Here is a 13,002-nt window from a genome sequence, read left to right on the forward strand (position 1 = left end):
ATTTTTCTAAAATATAGATCTGTTACGTTCCCTACTTATTCAAAATCCTGGGCCTGGCATTCGAGGTCCCTAGCAACATGTCCCTGAGCCACCTTCTGTCCTTATCTCCTGCGGCTCCCCTGTAACCTAGGGTTAAGAAATAACAGATAATTATGATTAGTAAATCATTATACAGATGTCTTTATTTTACAAAATAGCAAAAGGTTAAAAGTTGGAATTACTGAAGCTAGCTAGAGTGGTCTCACCTCTGTTTATGGTTAATCTAGACGTAGCCTCACCCTTGCATATGTTTACCTTTGTGATGGTAATTCTAGATTGACCTTACCGTATTTATAGATTTAGGTCACCCTTGTGTACACTTATTATGGTGGTGGTAATTCTTAACTCTGCCCTGTGTATGTTTACTACATTCATATGGAAACCTTGTGACTGACCTCTACTCTACTTTCCTATCTCAGAACCTTGATCTCTGAAAATGACTGTAACTTTGTAACTCGGCCTCATTTGCGGCCCACCCACCCCCAGGCTAGTTCAACCCTTTAATGTTTATTAATGAAGGTGCCTGTGTCCAGCTCTACCCCAATTATTCAGTAGCACCCTGATGTTAAACAATATTACAATTTCTGCAGATCAGAGAGGCAGTTTTGGGCCATGAGGCCACTGGGCTCCATTGCTTGCACAACCAATAAATTCTCTCTTTTTTAAAAAAAAATTATTTCTTTCTTTCTCTCCCCTTCTCCCCGCCACCCTGCCCCAGTTGTCTGTTCTCTGTGTCTATTCGCTGCGTGTTCTTTGTCCACTTCTGTTTTTGTCAGCGGCGCAGGAATCTGTGTTTCTTTTGGTTGCGTCATCTTGTTGTGTCAGCTCTCCGTGTGGGAGGCGCCATTCTTGGGCAGGCTGCACTTTCTTTCGCGCTGGGCAGCTCTCCTTACGGAGCGCATTCCTTGTGCGTGGGGCTCCCCAGCGCAGGGACCCCTACGTGGCAGGGCACTCTCCTTGCTCGCACATGGGCCAGCCCCACACGGGTCAAGGAGACCCGGGGTTTGAACCGCGGACCTCCCATGTGGTAGACGGACGCCCTAACCACTGGGCCAAGTCCGCTTCCCTAAACTCTCTCTCTTTGAAACCCTGTCGTCTCAGAAATTGTCTTTAAAGACACATTGGGGGAAGCAGATGTGGCTCAAGCAATTGGGCTCCCATCTACCATATGGGAGGTCCAGGTTTCAATTCCCAATCTTCCTGGTGAAGGCAAGCTGGCTCGCGCGGCAAACTGACCTGAGGAGAGACCTGGCACAGCCAGATGATGCAACAAAAAGAGACACAGGAGAGACAATAGGCGATGCAGCAGACCAGGATGCTCAGGTGGTGCAAGACATTGAGCACCTCTCTCCCACTCTGGAAGATCCCAGGATTGGTTCCCTATGCTGCCTAAAGAGAAGACAAACAGACACAGAAGAAGGCACAGCAAGTGGACACAGAGAGCAGACAATGAGAGAGGTGTGGCGGGGGTTGGAGAAATAAATAAATCTTAAAAAAAAAAAAAAAAAAGACATTGGGAGAAGAGAACCAGCTTTTGCTTGGTAGCACCCCCAGACACTTTCTGTAATTCTACTATAGCAGAGCTTTCCCGGCACACACGCTCATCCCTCCACCTGTGCTCTTTGTTCCCTCTTCTCTGCAAGGGCACCCACCTATTTTTCAGAACCCATTTCAAATCTCCCCTCCTTTGTGAAGCCCTCCCACCTTGGTGAGCCCACAGCTCACCACTTATACCTCTATTATAATACTTATCTCATATTCAAACTGTACAATTGCCGGAAGACCAGATTCCTTGGGGCAAGGATGAATTTCAGAGCCCTCAGCACCTCCCAGCAGAGTGACTCAAGTGACCAGAAAATTTGGAATGGAAGAGGGGGCAGGGCTATAGAACCACAGTCCCATCCCCTTGGCATCTGCCCCTTCCCTCTCCCTACTTCTCCCCATCCTGCCCCAACAGCCTCTCCCCTGGGTTACCAGAAGACCACCAGGGAGGGTTCCAGCTCCGCCATGGAGCCTGGCCCCACTCTGAGTTGGATATGGGAGGGGAGACAGATGCCTTTCATTTCCAGCCACTTGGCCTGCTGTAAGAGAAATGTCCCAGGCAAACAATCTGGCTTCCGTTTGGCAATATCAAAAGCATTTTCCCATATATGTGAAATTTTCCAAAACCCAGTAAAGCACATACCAAGATATCATCTAAAATATAAGCTCCACAAGAGCAGGGCCTTTGCCTACTGCCCTACCCTGAGTCTCCAGCACCCAGGCCAGAGTCTGGTCCAGAGTGGGGGCTCCATAAATACAGGTTGAATGAAAGTCAGCCACAGGGTTATTTGTTAGTTCTAAAAACTAATCCGTCCAACTGCTCAGTAACCAAGGAGTGGTTGAGTGTATATGTGAAGATGTTTATTTCAACTTTGCCTCATTGCAATGGCAAACTTTGAAACACTAGCTCAATGAAACGTTACGCTGCTGTGAAAAATATTGTTTACAAAGAGTTTATAGCAAGGAAAATTCCTTATGTGGTGAAGTTAAAGGTGGAAAAAATGAAGAACAAATTGAGTCATATTTATCACAATAAAGCAAGCAAGCAAGACTAAAAGAAAAAAAATAAAGCAAGCTAGCAAAAATTCACACAAGCAAAAGGTCAGGGAGGAGACTCAAATGTTAACAGTGGTTGGTGGTTGCCCGCCCTTTTATTCTACTGTTGTCTATGTTGAAAACTGCACACTTTACTAAAAAACTAGAAAGCATACACTTAAAAAAAAATAAATTTTATTGGTACAGATTAATAAAGCATACAATTCATCTAAAGTGTACAAACAATGGTATTTGGTATAATCACATAGTTATGCATTCATCACTTCAATCATTACAGCATTTCATTATTTCAAAAATAATAAACAAGAAGCAAACAAGAAAGTGCTTCACCTTTCAATCTCTCCGTAGCAGTTATGTACAGCAAAGGAAACATACACATACACTTCTTATTTTTCTAAATGATATAGAGTGGAGCTGAGGGGGCTCCAGGGTCAAGTCCAACCCTCCTCCCCTGCCTCGCCCATTGCCCAGAGATGCCCTTGGGGCTGAGCCAGATTAGCCGGTGCCCCAGGCCAAGCCTCTCCGGTTTTCCCCACCCCCAAACCACAGGGTACCAATCAAGGGAGAAGCCACCGAGCAGCTGTGCCCGGGCCAGACTGGAAATGCCACCCCCGGGGCAGGCAGCGTCTCCTTCCAGCGCCAGAGCCTCCACCCTGGGCACGCTGAGGGTTAACCCTGCACCCCAGGAATTCCCAGAAAGGACTCATGGGGGGAATTTCCCAGACAGGGAGACAGATAGACAGACACCCCAGACAGCTCCCGCCCCTGAGCACAGATGTTTGCCTCGGGGTGGCGGTGCTGAGAGCCAACACCCGCGCACGTCTTAGCGGGGGAAGGTCGCCCTAGGCAGAACAGAGACGCGACCCGCCGGAGCAGGCTGGGGGGCGGGCGCAGTGGAGGAGAAGCCCGGGGGCGGAGTCGGTGGGTAGGTCGAGTCTCCCCGCGGAAGTTCCTGCTGTTGTCTGTAGATCGCACAGTGCCTGCCGCTCTGCTCTCGGTCCACCAGGCGTCGCAGCGGCTCCGGGAGGGGTCCCGGCGGTGCCAGTGCGCTGTGGGGCTGCTGCCAGCCTGCAAACGGACACGTGTTGTGTAACTGGTGGCTTTTCTATTTCCCCTACTGAGCAGGGGGCTCCACGAGGGCAGCTCACCCTTACTCTCCCGGGGCCCGCCACAGCGCCCGGCGCCCAGAGGTGTCCTCTTGGGTGTGATGAACGACCCACGAACGCACGAGCGCGTGGATGGAGGAGGGCTGGGGTCAGGGAGTGACTTGAGAATGTGGAGGAGGGCGCCAAACGGGGGTCCGCGTCCCCCCCGTGCCCTGGATTTCCTTCACCCCTTCTCCACCTGCTCGCTCCAGCCCTAGACGCAGGCAGGCTGAGAGCGGACGTGGCCCCAGCCAGCCAGTGTGGAGCGAGTCGGAACCCGCCTGGGCCCAGTGGCGCAGTCCAGGGACCCCACAAGTGCCTGCCCATCTCGGGCGGTCAGAGAAACGGGAATCTTGCTCAAATCCCCTTCCTCCAGGAGCCGATCCTGGGCCACTCTCTCTAGAGGGCCACCTATCCCCCAGCCCCTCGTTTGTTTCTTTTCAGAGCAGTTCTGTCTAGCAGACTTAGTTAAGCACCTTCATTGAACAGTGAGTTCACTCATTGAACAAATATTTATTGACCATCTACTATGTGTGCTAGGTGCTGGGCCAGGCTCTGGAGACAGAGCAGTGAGCAAAACAGACACAAATCCCTGCCCTCACGGAGCTCTGATTCTCTGGGGACAAGAGCTGGGATGGGGGTACTTTCGCCTTTCGCCCGGAGCGCGTGAGAGGCCGACGCCCAGGTATCCTCCCAGGTGAGCAAATGGCGCGTGAGACGCGCCCCCGGGCTGGTTGGCGGGCAGACTTCGGTCTCGGGGCGGGGGGGGGGGGGGGTGCGGAGCGGAACGCACCCGAGGGAAACGCGCTGCTGGGCACGTCGCTTGCGCCAGGCGCGAACCTGGGTGGCCGTGCGCAAAGTTCGGCCCCGACCCGACCGCCGGGGTTACCGGGCCCGGCACAAGGTTTTCGCACAGTAAATATTTGTCGTCCTCTGGGTGTGTCGGGCCCCCTGCGCCCCGCGGGGGATGGGGGCCGGCCCGGGCCCTGAGCCGCCTCAGGCTCCTCCCTGGCGGGGTCAGCGCCGGACTCGCCGCGGCGTCCAGGCCCCGCATAATTACAGGGGCTGTCGCCAGGCCTGGCTGTAAAAGGATGAAAAGGCCTGGGAACCCGGGAAGCCGGGCCCGATCTGGCCGCCTCCCGGGTCAGCGCCCTCCCACCATGCGCAGCCGCAAGGAAGGGCCGGCCGGCAGGGTAAACGCGCTCTCCAGCACCCGCAGGCGCGCACGCAGATCGCCACACAGCCACACACACAAACCACCAAACTCACCGCAATCGGCCCTCCCCCTCCAGGCACACACTCGAGCCTAAGCAAACACCTGCCCGCCTCCCCACCCCAGAGCTGGGAGGCAGACACCCGCCGCTACCAGACGGCCGCAGACCCCGGAGGGGAGCCCGGAGAGGCGAATTCCAGCGGGTTTGTTTACATGGCGCGAGGGAGGGGGCCCCGGCTGGGGACAGGGGCCCCAGCCCGGGGTCGCCGCACAAACACTTGCCTCCCGCCCCCTCCACACACACTGTCTGCCCCTACTCGTTTCCCCTCCTCTTCACACACTTCACCAACATTAGCATACGTAAGTCAAAGAGTTTCACACGCTTGCCCCCATGGGGCTGTGATATTACTTACAAATGCTCTCACCATCTCGCGTTATTTACACACGCCAGATGCACATGTGTGGCTGCAGTTTGTCACCCTCCCTGCCCAGATTCTCACGGCCCATATTCAAGAGCCCGTTCGCACGGCACACACGCGTGTTGTGTCACACGCACGCACACACACACAGTGCCCGTTTGGCGCATGTGGAAACATGAGCGAGCCCCCGGGCTTGCCCCGGGTCCCACGTGTCCCTTCTGCGCACAGGCACTAAAGGAACGAGGCTTAGCCCCCGGCCGCGCACAGGGTCGCACTTTATTCCCGGCATCTAGGCGATGACACAATCTCCTGAACAAAGACAACATTGACAAACTCAACAAAAACAAACAGCCGCGTGTGCGTGGGGAGGGGTAGCAGAGCGCGGAGTCCAGGAAGGGGGTGGGGGGTGGGGGCGGGTGGGCAGTGTGGGAACGCGGGCGCCCGAGCTTGTGCCTGCAAGACTCGAGAAAGATGCGGAGCATATCAACAAGCTCGCACCCTGCAAGATCCGCGCGGGATCCATCAAAGCCCTGCCCCGCACCCTACGCCATCTGCAGACCCGCACTTGAGAGCTGGTTCCCTTCTCCCGCCTGCAACTGCGCGGGGCACAGGCCGATGAAACTGCACACAGACCCGCAAGTGAGCGAAGACACACAGCTCTGAGCTTTGTGGTGCAGCGGCTGGCGCACCGCTCGCGCCCGCACCCCTGGCCCCCGCCCCTTCCCGGCCTCCCCTCCTCCAGCTCCCAGGCCCCCGGGCAGCCGCGCGCCGGGCGGGGCGGGGGCGGGGCGGGGTGTCGGGCGGCGCCGGCCCAAAAGGCGGAGTCGCCGGGCGCGGGGGCCAGAGCTGAGAGCGCGGCGCTGATTGCCGCGGCGGAGAAAGGCAGCCGGAGCCCCGACCCCGAGGAGCCCCTCGGCCCGCTGGCCTGGCCAGGCCCCCGCGCGATGGAGTTCCTCTGGGCCCCTCTCTTGGGTCTGTGCTGCAGTCTGGCCGCTGCTGACCGCCACACCGTCTTCTGGAACAGTTCCAACCCCAAGTAAGCCCCGAGTCTCCTGCCGGCTGCCTGGGTGCCCCGCTGACACTGCCCTCCCCTCCAGGGCAACTGTCCCGGCCAGGCCCTGTCCTGAGCCCAGGGAAGGTGACCAGAGGCGGGAGGGATTCTGGGGATTTTCCTCCCCTCACTTCTGGGAACACCCCACCCCAGGGCAGGAACCTGACCGTGCCCACTCGCTTGGACCTTGCCTCTGCCCTTCCCCTTCCTCCCCCAGCACCCCTGTTACTCTGAAGTGAGGGACCCGTGCCGGGAGTCACCCGCGCCGCGCATGGACCACCCTCCTTGGCTGCCAGGACTCTTGCTCTAGACCCTCCACCGTCAAAGCCTCTGCCCTTCCTTGTCTGTCACTTGGGCATCTGCGTGTTCTGACAGGTACCCCATGTGACATTAAGAGTGAGCAGAGCTCTGTGTCCCCTGGAAGGACCCCTCAGCAGGGCTCTGGGCGGCAGGTATTAAGCATTAATTCTGTATGCAAAGTGACCCTGGAAAGCCCCCTACAGGGGGTCCTTTGAGGTTGCCTGAGTGAGGCACAGACTCTCCATGGGTAGGCTGAAGTTTACGAGGCTTAAGTCAGTAAAACTGAAGAGATGGGGGGGACATACAATTATTCCTAATAATAACCAGGGGAAGAAGGGAAGGGGTTAAGAGGCTTACCAAGCGCTCTGTGCAGCAAGGAGTTAATTTCTCCTGGGCAGGTTTAGGGCTGAGAGGCAAAAGGTACTGGGAGGAAGAAGCTTCCCTGGATTCTTTGTTCTTGCCCTTGAGATTTTCTGAAGTTATGGGACCGACATTTTCGGGAAAACAGGAGAGGGAGGAGGCAGGAGCAGAGTGCCGGGCAGCTTGGCGACCCTAAAAACACCTAATCCAGCCCGTCTCCCCACTCCCCTGTCACTCTCTCCTGGGAAATATATTGTGCCAGCTTCCTCTGACCCTGTGGCATTCCCTGGTGGGGGGGTCTTTCGTCTGTGGCATGTTATGAAGGGGGTGGAGGGAACAGCCAGCTGCCAACCCAGAGGTCAATGCCCTCTTGCCCAGAGGGTGCCAGGGCAACACGGGCAGTCCCCCCCCCGCCCCCCCCCCCCACCTTGCAGTTTGTTCTGTGCTTCCTAGACTCAGTCTTGTCCTAGTGGGAGAGAGCAAAGTCCCTGTTTATGCCATGCCAGGTGTTGGCTGAGGGGGAGGAGGAGACAGGAAGCCATGAGTAGGGAGGGGGGGACCCTGGCCTTTTCCGTTCCCAAACTCCCAGGTTTCCTCCCTTTCAGGAAGGAGCCTCTTCCTTGCCCCCCCTTCCTGCCTTCCCTGACGCCGCTGCCCTCCTTTCCCAGATGGAGAGCAAGAGTCAAACAGGGGCTAAGTGGAGCAGATTGTACCCCCAGGAGAGGGGTGACGGGTGCCTCCCCCCAAGCACAGCTCTGCCCTGTCCATCTGGTGTGTGCGTGCACGCACACACACACCCCGACCATATCCAGGACTAAAGAGAAGCCGGCTCGCAGTGGAGTCCATGGGCAGCTAGGCCGGGCCCCGCTGGGGACAAAGCTGAGGTGGCGCTGAGCTGGGTGGGTATGAGGCTGACATGGGTGACTCAGGACAGTGGGCACTGGCCCTGCGATCTCCAGGCCCCAGGCGGGGGCAACTTAATGAGAAGGGTGGTGCCACTCGGAGCTGGTCCCTGGCCTCCTTGTCCCCGGAGGGGCATGGACCCTGCCAGCTCCCTTAGCCTGGAGGACGGTGCCTGGGGGCAAGTGGGCAGTGCCATCCTGGGGTTTGGGGGTCTTAGGGGCCGTCCACATTTGACAAGGTAAATTTTTACAGGTTCTCACGAGTGCCGGGGCGGGTGGCAGAGGTGAATGAGGAATGAGTCAGTGCCCGTCACGGGAACAGGGGACAGATGCCAGGCCCAGAGCTGAAATACCTGTTCCGAAATGGCTTCTATGTTTATCTCTCCACAGAGGAATTTTAAAAGCCTCTCTCTGCTCCTCTCTCTCCCTCTCTCTCTTTTCTCCGGAGTGGGGGAGGGGCCCTGGGAAGCCCAGCTTGAGCCGGTCCTGCAAAGCCAGGCCTCGTAGGGGGTCATGCTGACTGGGCAGTGGGTGCCCACCCTGGAAGGCCTCTTGGCCAACACCCTGCCCCTCCCTCCGCCACCCCTGTCCAGGGTTTTGGTTTGAAGCAAGTTGGCAGCCTGCTCTGCTGAGTCTCTAGCTGGCAGCGCTTGAGGGAATTCAAAGGAGCTGCCCAGCTTGGGAGGGGGGCGGGGGGACACTTTTCCCTCTCCTCATACTGGAGCCAGGTGTCTGGAGCTGAGGGGGTTAGGCAGTCAGGCTGGAGCCTGGGGGACCTGGAGGGAGAGGGCTGGGGGAGGGGACCAGCTTGGGAGGAGGGGAGGGGAGAGGCAGCCTCAGATCCGAGAACTCCAGCTTTTCTGCAGCCCATCTCAGCGTAGGTAGAAGGGTGGCTTTTGGTTATAAAGGGACAGAGATGTTGTGAAAGAAGTGGACAAGGAGACCTGGGCATAAATTTGGGTAGCTAGGAAGAGAGATTTGAGGAGACTGAATTATGAAAGTGATTTCACTTAAAGAACTAGGGGCATTACCTGTGGGCCTGGGTTTCCTTCAACATGGGTTGAAGGAAAGAATGGAGGTGGGAAATGTGGGATATACTTGGTGGTTCAGGGAAGAAAATGATGGGGGAGAGAGAAGTAAAGACTAAATGTGTCGGGAGCTCAGTGGTAGACTGGTAAAGAGAAAGAGTTACTTGGATTCTGATTCCAGAATGAGCCTGCAGTGCCCTGGGCTGAGGTCTAAGAACACTTCAAGGAGCAATTGGTAGGATAGATCGGGGGGAAATATTTATGGGTAGAAGGAAATGAGTGAGCTAAGGAAATATTTAGGAGCCCATTCTTGGATAAATGTCGGTGGAATACCTACCACGTGCCAGCTCTGTGCAGCAGTGACTTGTAGACTGATAGATGATACAAAACGATCAGGCTGAACCCACCCCTCCCGCCTGGGAAATATCCAAGCGGGTCTCCCAAGGAGATGACGACTTTGTTTCAGGCCAGTGGCCTCTGACCCTGGCTCTGGCCTTCAGGGCTCCCGAGTTAGCTGGCCTATGGGAAGTATTTTGATGCCTGAAAGATTCTGTCAGTGGACGCTGTTTGGAGGATTAATGGGAGACAGTGGTGATGAGGGGATCGCGGGAGGTATTAAGCTCAAAATCAATTATTGGGAGTTGAGATTTTGGAAAAATCTTTGGTGGACTCGAGTGTGAAATGGGAGGGGTCACTTCAACACTTGGAGGCTCAAGGCTGTGCTCTGGTTCCTGAATGACCACCTGCCCTCTCCCCTTCTGCCCGTGCCTAGGTTCTGGAGTAAGGACTACACGGTACACGTGCAGCTGAATGACTACCTGGACATCATCTGTCCGCATTACGAGGATGACTCTGTGGCAGACGCCGCCATGGAGCAGTACACGCTGTACCTGGTGGAGCGTGAGGAGTACCAGCTGTGCCAGCCCCAATCCAAGGACCAGGTGCGATGGCAGTGCAGCCAGCCCCGAGCCAGGCATGGTCCAGAGAAGCTGTCTGAGAAGTTCCAGCGCTTCACACCCTTCACCCTGGGCAAGGAGTTCAAAGAGGGACACAGCTACTACTACATCTGTGAGTGCCTGGGAGACCTCCACACAGGTGGATGGGCATACTGGGGAACACAGGAGGTACGTGCTTGGTGGGCAGTCAAGCAGCAGAGTCCCTTCCGGTGTCTTCTATGTTAGTCATTTGCTCACATTATAAATATGGACTGAACCTCTGCTGTGTCTGGGCGCTCTGCTTGGCATTATGGACCCAGAGATCAATAAGATCCTATGTAGCACCTGTCCTCAAGCTGGGAGGGGACACACATAGGTTAACAGACCATTAGTAGAGTGTGATGGAAAACATGAGCACAGAGACCCTGAGAAAATGCCCTGGGCACACGGCAGGCAGGTGAGGAAGACAGCCTCAGAGCTTAGGACAAGCAGAGAAGTCAGCCAGCACGATGGCACATGTTTAAAGAGAGTATGACATCTTCAGGGAACTCCTTATGGGTCAGCCTGGCTGGAGTGGGATGAACACAGGAAGCAGGGAGAGGTGAGTTTGGAGAAGTTGACAGCAGCAATCATGGAAAGGCCCAGAAGTGCTATGGAGTTTGGACTTTATCCTGAGGGCAGTGGAAAGTCACTGGTAGATTTTTTTTTTTTCCTTTTAAGGAGGTACTGGGGATTGAACCCAGGACCTTGTACATGCAAAGCTGGTGCTCAGCCATTGAGCTACACCCTCACTCCCCAGTTAGATTTTAAGAGTTAGAAGATCAGCTCTGTGGAGAAAAGATCCAGGACTCACTCTGTCAGTGGGGTCTAGGCAGGTGGAATATAAGATGGACCAAGGAAGGGGAACATATTGTGAAGGCCTCACCCAACTTTAGGTGTGAAGAGGTGGAGGGTGGAATGTGGAGAGGGGACACTGTCTATGTTCCTTTTTTTTTTTTTTTTTTTTGAGGTACCGGGGCCAGGGATGGAACCTGGGACCTCATATGTGGGAAGCCGGCATGCCCAACCACTGAGCCACATTGGTGCCCTGTCTTATGTTCCAAAGCTGAGGGTTTTTCCAAAGAATAGGAGTGGGCTGAACACTGTGTAGCAAGTGGGCAAAAACTAAGAAGGGTAAGAATCCGTGTTTAGAGAGAAGAGAGGGGATTAAAATGAGCAGGCAGGTACCTGAGAAAGCAGGGACCAGAAATCTTTTCTTCTTTAACAAAGGTTCCTTCGTTAACATCCTATGCATTTGTTTTGCAGCCAAACCCATTCACCACCAAGAAGATCAGTGCTTGAGGTTGAAGGTGACCGTCAATGGCAAAATTAGTGAGTGTCTGGGCCTTGTGGGTTCCTTCCTCCATCTCTATGCTGGGCCTGGTCTGGGATGATAGGGAAGTCCCACTGCCCAATCCACCCAGCACACACACACCCCTGCCTCCCTGGCACAATTCCTGATCTACTGCCATGCTTGCCTTTCAGCTCACAGTCCTCAAGCCCATGCCAATGCACAGGAGAAGAAACCTCAAAGAGGTGGGTAGCCGGAACATACTGGGCCTAGGGTACAGAAGGGTCTGTTTGAAGAGGCTGGGTCCAGGAGGTGGGCCCCTTGCCAGGCAGGGGCTGGGGAAGCCCCACCAGGCTGATGGGCAGTGCCAGCAGTGGGACTACTCACCTTGGGGCTTTTGCCTTCTCACCATGCAGATGACCCGGAGGTACAGGTTCTGCATAGCATCGGTCACAGTGCTGCCCCCCGCCTCTTCCCACTTGCCTGGGTGGTGTTGCTCCTGCCACTTCTGCTGCTGCAAACTCCATGAAGGTGTATGCCACACCTGGCTTAAGGATTGAAACTGGACAGAGGGGGGCAGGAACAGGCACCCCTCGCCTGTCCTGGGGCAGCTTTCAAAGCCCCAGCTCTGGGAACCACTCCGACAAAATGCACAAGCTGCCACCCAGCAGCCTCAAAACGGGTCAGTATTAAGAGTTGCAACCCAAAGGAGGTTGGCAAGCCTGGTAGTGCCATCCCCACCTCCACCTCAAAGGGACAGAGAAAGCAGTGGGGACAGTCCTTTACCTGCCATTGCTGCCCTTAAGCCAAAGAAACAAGCTGCACAGGCATCACCACTGAAGAAGGGCACATCAGGAGCGGAGCTGGCAGAGGCCTAGGATTATGCAGATGGATGCTGAGCTTGGCAAAGATGCCCCTCGCAGAGAGAGCCAGGATGCCCACATGAACTGACTGAAGGAAAAGCTTGGGAGGCAGGGACAAAAGAGAGACAGCATGCTCGGGCTGACCCAGCGTCATCACAGACTTCTGTCTGTGGAACTGCCATAGAGAGGTTTGTAGCAAGGCCCTGCATCCTCGTCCCCCACCCTGGTGGCAGCACTCCTCAGAACTGTGCCAGCAGGGGGCTGTGCCAACCTGTTCTTCGAGTGTAACTAAGGGCAGTGCCCATGTGTACAGAGTCTGCCTACAGTGTAGTGTGAAGGGCAGTGCCCACGTGTACAATATCTGTATATATACTTGTGTGTCTGTGCTGATTTCTACAACTGGAATTTTTATACAATGTTTCAAAATAAATTCATGTGTTTTGTTTTGTTCTGATGGCCCCTCCATACTGGCTTAAGACCATTCAGTGAAAAACATTAAGTGCCTACTGTATGCTAGATTCTGTGCTACACCTTGCCCTCTCCCCCTGGAGAACAGGTGCCCCTCGCCAGTCGGAAAGGGTGGAGTGTGTCCTTCCCTAGGGGGGATCTCAGGGCAGGAAAGTGTTTCCCATAGCAGTGTCTCTGGTTCTAGGCTGCACCTCAGTCTGGAAGTTCTTCCTGCCCAACCTCTGCCCCACTCCTACCCCCTCAGCGCCCGGCTCTGGCATCCATTTAGGTGCTCATGCTGTTCGGGTGAGTCAGGGCGGCGCGCAGGGGAACGCCAGCTGAGGCACGCACTGCCCTCAGCCCCACCAACAC

At 55.4% G+C, this 13,002-nt stretch overlaps 1 protein-coding gene and 1 long non-coding RNA gene across 2 annotated transcripts; one reads left to right on the forward strand and one right to left on the reverse strand.

Annotated features, from left to right (window-relative positions):
- Positions 1 to 2,789: 2,789 nt before the first annotated feature.
- On the reverse strand, positions 2,790 to 6,249 carry LOC131280892 (uncharacterized). Its single transcript, XR_009188559.2, has 2 exons — positions 5,409 to 6,249; positions 2,790 to 3,705 (listed from the first exon to the last, which is right to left on the reverse strand). It is a non-coding gene; the product is annotated as an uncharacterized lncRNA (long non-coding RNA).
- Positions 6,250 to 6,253: 4 nt separating this feature from the next.
- EFNA1 (ephrin A1) lies at positions 6,254 to 12,634 on the forward strand. Its single transcript, XM_004482803.5, has 5 exons — positions 6,254 to 6,450; positions 9,828 to 10,123; positions 11,296 to 11,361; positions 11,515 to 11,565; positions 11,737 to 12,634. The coding sequence occupies exons 1-5, from the start codon at positions 6,359 to 6,361 to the stop codon at positions 11,847 to 11,849; spliced, it is 618 nt and encodes a 205-aa protein (XP_004482860.1). The 5' UTR covers positions 6,254 to 6,358; the 3' UTR covers positions 11,850 to 12,634.
- Positions 12,635 to 13,002: the final 368 nt, after the last annotated feature.

This window comes from Dasypus novemcinctus, chromosome 13, assembly GCF_030445035.2.
Source record: "Dasypus novemcinctus isolate mDasNov1 chromosome 13, mDasNov1.1.hap2, whole genome shotgun sequence".
NCBI lineage: Eukaryota > Metazoa > Chordata > Mammalia > Cingulata > Dasypodidae > Dasypus > Dasypus novemcinctus.